We start from the raw sequence: 9,250 nt of genomic DNA on the forward strand, positions 1-9,250 counted from the left end.
GTATCAATAATTTAATGCTAAGTATCGATACCTGCGTTTCAACACTTTGATTTTGGCTTTCTATTTCAAGTGTATCGATATCTCATTCAATGGTATCAATACCTACAAAAATGTATCAATACCCTATTCAATGGTGTCGATACTTGCAACGTGAAACCTAAAATTTAAGGCCTTTGAAACTATTTTCTTGCATAAACAACTAACCATTTCAATTTACAATGTCAAGGAGTTTTCATACTTGTTCTAAAACTCAATTAAGTAATTTTGATCATTTGATTTTGTCATTTCAAAACTTAAGATCAATTGTAAAGCTAACAATGTTCATGATGGGAAAAACACATTCATTATGAAATAACACCTTCATCATGGGGATAACATGTTAGGCCATACTGTTGGGATTCGACCTCATACTCAAATATGAAAATAATCAACAAATTAAAATATAATGCAACAAAAAAATAAACTAGCATTTAATCAGAAAAACAGTCGAATCCTATAAGATCAATGTTTATGTTTTTCATGTAACTTTCCAATTAATTATGAACACTCATAAGTTTAAGAGTTACATACCTTTCTCTAGATATCGTAATCAAGAACCAATTAAATCAAAATCTTTTCTTCTTCACCTTTAGGATTTGTTAAATCTTTAGCCACCCATGTGTTTGGCCTCTAACAGTAATCCAAACAATGACCAAATAAGACCTTCTCAAAAGTAAGATTTTTACTTGTGCTAGCATGTCTTGTTTCTAAAACAAAAAGATCAAAAATTCTTGCCGAATCTTATTTTTGTCAGACAAAGGAAACTATTTTTCTTTTCTTATTTTATGAAACAACTAAGAAGTGGTTGGAGGCTTAGAGTTTTAGTTTGCTAACATAATATATTTATATAGCCAAACTGATTTGTAACCCTAAATACAATAGTTGTATTTTAATTTAATTAAGTTTCTGTGAACTTAATTAATTTCTCACTGATTTTGGTCTCTTTCAAGTAAGTCCAACTTAATTAATTATCTTTATTTAATCCCAATCATGTCACTTAATATGTGTGATCCATTAGGCTTATAACATGTTAGCAATAAATATAAATCCTAATCAAATATCAATTTGATTTAATTTATATTTATAGATCATGAGCGGGTATCTAGCAATACATTATGACCACCCAAATGTTAGATAGTCAATTAAAGAATTTGACAATGCCCTTCAATGATAAACCTCTCAATGTAATATGGTCCTTTCATCAAATATCCCGGATATCTCATTAAGCATGGCTCGGTGTCTACTTATGACATTCCATATTAGTTCTCACAATTCATGACTAACCTTATCAATTTAAGAAACTAACTTTCTTCAAATGCATCATGCTTTGGCCAATGACTTTATACAAGTTAATCAATAATTGAGAACAAGGGAGATACATCCCCTCATATCACTTGGGGTGATGAATCCTCTCTTGACCACTTATTCACCTTTGCATGCTTCATGGCATACCTAAAAACACCCTATTTAGGCATCTGATCGCTTCCAAACCCGTAAGGGGTGAAATCAAAGTATGTCATTCCCCATACAAGATGACCTGGTGTCTTAGGTCTGAGGACTAGTTGCACACTATCACATGACAACATATTTCATAGACACTTAAGTGAAATACCAAATAGAGTTCTCATAGCAGGTCATGTTCAATGAACTTGTTTTTTAATAAGCACCCATATGTTATCCTCAAGTATCTCATGTACTTCAATCTATGAGATTGATTGTTTACTTCTCAAGTAAGGAGGCTTAACATGTACCGATCTTTGAGCATTGTCAATGCCCTGTCTTGACAATACAATGATCAAGAACAATTTTAGGAACATGGCTTTAATGCATAGTGATCTCATAATTGTAACAACTTTATAATTCTCTAGCTAGGCCTTTGTGTTCCATGAGATTCATCTAATTAGTACTTAATAACTCTTTATTACTGTACTAACATGAAGGAAAACCTCTTTCACATATAGTTATGCGATTAAATATGCATTAAATAACAATAAATATTACTTGATCAATCTAATTGGCTTAAGGGCATATACCAACACATGTTTATCACAAAAAGAAAAAAACACCTTAGCCCATTACGTTTGTGTATTAGGCAATGGGAGGATGTTTTGGTTTAATGACATAGTGGTGCTTAGTAACACTTAACAATGTATCACATGTTTTCTTAAGAAGGGGGAAAAAGGTGAAGCACGTGTGCTTCAAGGAAAGGTTAAGAAATTGACCCCTTAACTATTTCAATATCTGACGTAGCAAGCCAATTTCTCTAGAATATCTCAAAAGTGAAAATAACTCATAAACCTGTCACTTTGTTTTGAATTACTTTTAAAAGTACTTTGCATGACATAATTGTTCTAGACTTGTTCTCATTCTATAAAACACACTTAAAAAGGAATAATAATATGTTACTCAAAATTAGGCATCTACAATATGCTTAAAAGTAAAAAAAAAAAAAAAGAAAAAGATAATCTTCAAATATTAAAAAATTAATAATATATATTTAAAAAATATAATATTGACACATAAAACATAGATGAATAAAATGAGACAAATGGAGTTTTTGTTAATGACATAGTATGTGAATGTAGGAATTATAATATAATGAAGTCTCTCAACATATATAAATTAATGAACAACTAAACATATGGACACATTTATACTAAATCAGAACAAAATCCTTATATAATGAGATTTTAACATAAAATTTTCAAAAATTCAAGATTTTTTGTTTATCATTGAGACAAGAGCTCGTTAACATAGATGAGGTATTTTAAATAACTTTAATTGGTCTAACATTATTTACACTTGGCTTGATTAGAGCCTTTGATATTTAACTTTTACTTTTACAAGCAAAAAAAAGTGCATTTAGATACAAAAACAACAATATTTTAAAAAGATTATACATAAAATATATAATTTTTTCATTAAAAAAATTGCATGATTTACTTTTATATAGAATAATTATGTAATAATGGATGTTACCCTTTTATATTATAAATAGAGGAAATTGTGAGAAATGACCTTTCTTGATAAAAACATTTTAAAAGTAACCATCAAAATAAGTTTAATTGTTTTTAGCCATATTTAGTCTGTTCGGCATGCGTCTGCTATGCTCCTGATTTCTCTCTCCTGCGTTTTCAGATTTCTCTTTCTTACGCTTTTAAGACACCAAGCAATGATTTTGACGTGCTTGGGTGGTGGCTGTTTGGAAAATTCGATTTTTAGGTATTTTGGATAAAACTAAAACGGTAGAAATAATCACAAATGTATGAAATAGCTTTTAATTGAATCAATTCAGGACTTAGATACCAATAAACTCAAAATTTTGAAATTTATAAATCTAAGTTTTTAAAGAATTTTTTTTATTTTTAATCAAAGTAGGTGTTTTAGATAAAAAAAAATATTTGTATTTTGATTTATGAAAACATGTTAAAAACACTTTAATCTGTACCAAATTGTCAAAAAAAAAAAGTTGAGAGGATTTGAAGTTTTTGTTCATAAGTAACAACAACATTTTAGGTATTAAAATGTAACAAAATATTTTTGAATATGTCGTGTAACAATAATATTTTTTCAACATGGCGTGTAACAACAATATTTTTTTTCAACATGGCGTGTAACAACCTTTTTTAATCATGGCGTGTAACATGCTTTTCTACATGACGTATAACAATAATATTTTTTTTCAACATGACGTGTAACAACCTAACCATGACTAATCACAGGTTTTTGTACATGGTGTGTAACAAGCTAACTATAGCTTGTCACATATTTTGTAAATAGCGTGTACCACGCTAACCATGGTTTGTCACAGGTTTTTATACATGACGTGTCACATATTTTTACACATAGTGTGTAACACGCTAATTATGGCTTGTCACAGATTTTTGTACATGACGTGTAACAAGCTAACCATAACTTGTCACAGGTTTTTGTACATGGCTTGTCACATATTTTTGTACATAATATGTAATAAGTTAACCATGACTTGTCATATATTTTTGAACATAATGTGTAATATGCTAATCATGGCTTGTCACAGGTTTTTGTACATGATGTGTCATATATATTTTTATATATAACGTATAACTCGCTAACTATGACTTATTACAAGTTTTTGTACATGATATGTCACATATTTTTGTACATAGCGTATAACACGTTAATCATGACTTGTCACAGATTTTTGTACATGACATGTAACATCATAGCACGTAACTTCATTGAGGATAATTTTATCTAATTTAATTAAAAATAATTAAAATTATAAAAAAATTATTTTTTAAAACATCTTTTATGTTTTAAGGATTATTTTTTAAAATGTCCCTTATAAATACATTAAAAAGTGAGGGGGGAAAAAACCGAGGGCAAAGCGGAAAGAAAGAATTTCAGGCGTAGGACGTGATCGCTATTTGGGCATCGAAAAAAGAAATGGGCGGAGAAGAAGGCGGTGGAGGTGGTACCGCTGATTCAACAACGACAGCAACAACGGGATGGGTAGAAGAACTGCAGAGAAGCCTTCAAGACTCCAAAGAATCAGCCATCCAGTCTGCTCGCTCCCTTCACCATAACTCCTCTACCCATCTACGCTCTTTGCAGGTTTCTTATGCTTTCTTCCTTGTTATACTATTAGTATATATGAAACTTAAAAGAAAAAAAAAGGGAAAAATTTTGTGTATCAAATATCAAATTATGAATGTTTGGGTTTTGCAGGATTTTGTACCACATGCATTCTCCCGCTATAAATCATACGAAGATGCATTTGTCAACAAACTTAAAGGTTTTTTTCATAAATATCTATATTTGATTGATGGTTATGGTATTACTAACTGATTAGTTTGTAACTGTTTTTTTTTTATTATTTTAATATATAAAAAAGAGGAGTTGATGAGTGCAAAGGAACACCCAGCTGCAGCTATTGGGATTACTGTTACTGCTGCTCTCTTTCTTATGCCAGGTTTCTTTTCTTTTTTTTTTTCTCTTTTTCCTTCATTATCATATCATTCTACAATGTCCTGCAACACTTGATACATATCATCCTGCTGCAAGAATTATAAACCCACAAAAATGCACTATTTGCAGCCTTTTTTCAAAAAAAAAAAGAATGAGGGAGCAATTGAGTATTTCAGAAATTTGCAAGTTTTGTGGTTCTAAGATATAGAGATTGTTTTGTGGTTCTAAATTCTTTGTTTAGTGGTTCTCATTCTTTTTTTGAAATGCCTTATTCAGATGCTGTGTAATAATTTTGTTGTGATAAAATGGGCAAATCATGGTTAGGATGGCTCCGACAAACCAGTCATTTGTTATCTATCTTTAGAAGCTTTGCCAGTGAGGCAACACAACCATTCTCTGGTGAAGATGCCTACAATGTTCAACTATCTCAGTGAGACAATGTGATCGCTGACTGATTTGAATAACAAATCCTGCCTAGGAAGCACTGTGATTCCCCTTTGACTGCATTAACATTCTGCCTTCTGGTGGCTTTCTCAAATAGAAGCTTGATGTAATGTTTCAAATCTGGATCCTTTGCCTCTGCAAATTTATGAAATCAAGATGAAAGAAAACTTAAATGCAAAGTGCTATTAACTGTGGTTTGAGTTAGGGACATAGGTGGTGATGATGATGTGGTGAGCAGTAGTTAAATTTTGGCTTGCTAGAATTTCTAATCTTAATCATAGTAAGCGGGGAACTTGTTTTGTAGTTATTTTCGAGTTTTGATGTTGTTGCTTGCATTTGTACTCACTATTCTTCTTTGTGCAATTTTGAATAATGGCCTTCCATGATCTTGGTTTATCCCCTTCTCCCAAGCTGCTCTATTGTGTTTCCTTCATATTGGGTCAAAGGTCCCTTTTTTTTTTTTGGGGGGGGGGGGGGGGGGGGGGGGGGTGTGGCGCATAATTGCTTGGCACTTCATCCCTTTATTTTTTCACCATTTCAACCTGTCCAGGTGTACTTACCGGCCCTTATAAATCAGACTTAAATACATTTTTTCCCCCAAAATGGAAACAAAAACTAAGGTCACATTAGTTTGATTTTAAGAAAAAGTTATGAATCTTGGCCTAAGATCTGAGTTTTGTCATATATATCCAAATGACGATTTGTACTCTTTGGCTTTTAGGACTAGGCTATATCAGTTTTATTTGAATTACGTCCTCCTTATGGCCTCTGTTTTCCCCTCTTTTAGATTTTACAGACAAGTGATGAAATGAAAGAATTTAACTAGTCTTGATATGTTCTGCTTTTGACTTCTGTATACTTAAAAACATTTTTCTGTTTAGTTTGCCTTTTCAATCTCATATAAACTAATGCCAGAGTGTTTATTGCAGGCCCAAGAAGGCTTTTGTTTCGTAATACGTTGGGCCGATTTCAAAGTGAGGAGGTACCTACCCTGATAATATGATAGAAGCTTCCTTGACTTCATGGAAATATAAGTAGAATTTTGCTAGCAATTTATATTTGCTGCATGACCTGCCATTTTGACTTCTTTACAAAGCAAAAAGTAAATACGCAGGTGCTAGGTATCACGTGTCTTAATTTAAGGGTCAATACTTAGCTCTCTTATACATTGCCTTTTTGCTAAAATTTCCTCCAGGCACAATTTCTTAGGGCTGAGAAGAATGTAAAAGAGTTGAACCTTTCTGTTGATATGATGAAAAAGGAAAGCAGTAAGCTGCTTGAAAGGGCAGCTCTTGCAGAAAAGGATATGAAACGGGGCCATAAAGAGCTCATGTAAGTAGTATGAGTTTTTTTAATTGTATGCTTCTAAATCTTCATTAATTTTCTGGGTTAACTGTTTCAAGTTGTTTTTAGGAATGCTGGAGGCCAAATTCAACATCTTGCTAAATCAGTTTACAAGGCTGAGGCCCAAGCTGCAGGTATGCTTAAAGGTCACCTTTACGTGTATGTGTGTGTATTATTTTTCTTTAATAGACAGTTCTTGCCATCTTGGTCCCTCCGTGAAAACTTGATCTTTTAATTTTGTACTTTTGATGAACCTGGCGTCTTCACCATTAAGCGCCCCCCCCCCCCCCTCCCTCCAATTATCTCCGTATTACAGTTATATAAGGATTGTAATAGGAAGTGTATAAACTGAAATTTTGCATATATTCTAGCATGACTTCAACAAGGTTTCCATTCTCCTATAATGTCCTTCTGACCTGTAGCTAACTAAAATGATAGTAGAACTTATATGGATGTCTGGTCGAGCTTGTTGCTTTCAGAAAAAGTATGAATTGTATCCATCAGCAGATCAGATAGGTAGCCACAAATGTAGCATAAGGTGTTGTCAAATGGGTTACGGAAAGGGAACTTCTAGATTCTATTGATTGTAACCTTTAAATTGTGATGGGATGCTGTTATCATGTGTACATTTTCTTTAATTTTCTGTATAGATTTGATGGATGGGCTGCGAGAGATCCCTGGCAGGGAGGCATTGAAACTACGAGCAGAGGCAAGTCCAACATTCTCTTCATCATCATCATCATCATGATTATATCATTGCTTTTGACAGAAGAATTTCAAATGAAAGTGCTTCTTCCTGTCTTAACCCTTTTCACATTTATATTAGGTTGCTTCAATGGCTTCTCTTTTGAGGCAGCAGAGGGTTTCACTTGACAAAAGGATAATGAAGATATCTGAATTGGGGATACCTGTCTGATGACCAGGGCGATTTTTCTTGTGTTGATCCCATATGCAGTATGTGCCAATTCTTCCATTGTTGAATATTTCCTTTTCTGGAGTTATAATTTTAGTAGCAACATTTTTCATGATCTGATTGAGATCAGTGGTTTGTTTAAATAATTGATTCATGTCAATGAAGCTTTTGCCATCGGTAAAAGCACCTACTAATTGGTTTTAGGGAAGGGGATCTCTATAGTGATGCTGCATTTTGTAGGATGTCAAACAACTTGAACAGGATTGAAATTAGTTAAGGGTCCTTTGCTTTTGGTACTTATGATTTTGGGTTACCCAATGAGAATGAGAGGAGGTAACCTTCCCATATTGAAAATAATTATTCTTGAAAGAAGTGATGTGTGAAGATGAATTCAAAAGGGGCAGAGTGAGGACAACATTGCATAGAAATAGGTCGTTAGGTTCAAATTGGAATCTATTTGATGCTTGACTTAAGTAATTCAACTTCCACAAGGGACTTGAAAAGTAGAATTGTAAACCATTTATTATGTATTACAAATGTCGTTTTCACCTATTACAGGTTGTAGAGTTTACCTAATCTGATGTCATTTAAGTATTTTCAGCTTGATCCACTTTAGCAGCAACAAATATGGTATGAAATTTGTAGTGGTGAAGCAAAATAGTAAAGACTATGTGTAAATACTCGAATGTAAATTTTATAAATCAAAACTTTATGTATCTTATTCGATTTATCAAGGCAATTATATTTTTCAACTCTTTAATCGCCTCTCGACAGATAATTTCAAAATTTCTTTTAAAACAAATTTTATCCATCTTAAAAAGCGATCAAATAAAAATTAATTTTGAAATTTAAATCTGATAGATAGAAAGAAAGAATTCAATGAGAAAATCAATAAGCTATAAAAAAAAATTTAAATTAAAATATTTTATTTATATATAAAATTTGATCAAATAATGCTCACTCTTCCGAACAAGCTAGTGACGAAAAATTGATAAAATTTAATGATAAAATCAGTAAGATATAAAAACTTAATTAAAACGTACTGTTTATATACAAATTGTGATTACTAGTGAAAATTTTATCATAATTCCTAATAAAAATACTTATTTAAATAAAGTATGGAGATACCAGTTGTCTCTTGGCTGCGTGCATCCTCGCCTGCACTGTCCCAGTGAATGGTGAAATGCAAACAGTAATGCTTCCCTTGTTTCTGGCCTTACGCAAAATTGAAAGAGAAGAAGAAAGATGCCCATTTAGGTTATGCTTGGTTAATGTTTCCCTATTTCTTTTCTTTTTTTTTTTTAACAAAGATAATAAGCATTAATAAATCAATGCATAATATTTTAAAAAAATCTAAATTATTCAAAAAAATTTAAATAACTCTTTATTCTTTTATTGCATTCGATTAAATTTTTATATTTTTATTTTTAAATTAATTAATTATTATAATTAATAATTAATTATTATTATTAATTAAGATATCATTTATCATTTTATATCACGTGATATGTTAACATATTATAATAAATTATTACGTGACATCATGCTGTAAAAAGATAA

The 9,250-nt window shown here is 31.7% G+C and overlaps 1 protein-coding gene across 1 annotated transcript; it reads left to right on the forward strand.

Moving 5' to 3' along the window:
• Positions 1 to 4,393: 4,393 nt before the first annotated feature.
• LOC18589557 (chromosome-associated kinesin) lies at positions 4,394 to 7,898 on the forward strand. The gene is made up of 8 exons (XM_007014586.3): positions 4,394 to 4,635; positions 4,750 to 4,816; positions 4,916 to 4,993; positions 6,363 to 6,415; positions 6,629 to 6,765; positions 6,847 to 6,911; positions 7,428 to 7,486; positions 7,604 to 7,898. Exons 1-8 carry the CDS (start codon positions 4,468 to 4,470, stop codon positions 7,691 to 7,693), a joined length of 717 nt encoding a protein of 238 aa, XP_007014648.3. The 5' UTR covers positions 4,394 to 4,467; the 3' UTR covers positions 7,694 to 7,898.
• The last annotated feature ends 1,352 nt before the right edge of the window (positions 7,899 to 9,250 follow it).

Source organism: Theobroma cacao, chromosome 9, assembly GCF_053813885.1.
Source record: "Theobroma cacao isolate CCN51 chromosome 9, ASM5381388v1, whole genome shotgun sequence".
Classification (NCBI taxonomy): Eukaryota; Viridiplantae; Streptophyta; class Magnoliopsida; order Malvales; family Malvaceae; genus Theobroma; species Theobroma cacao.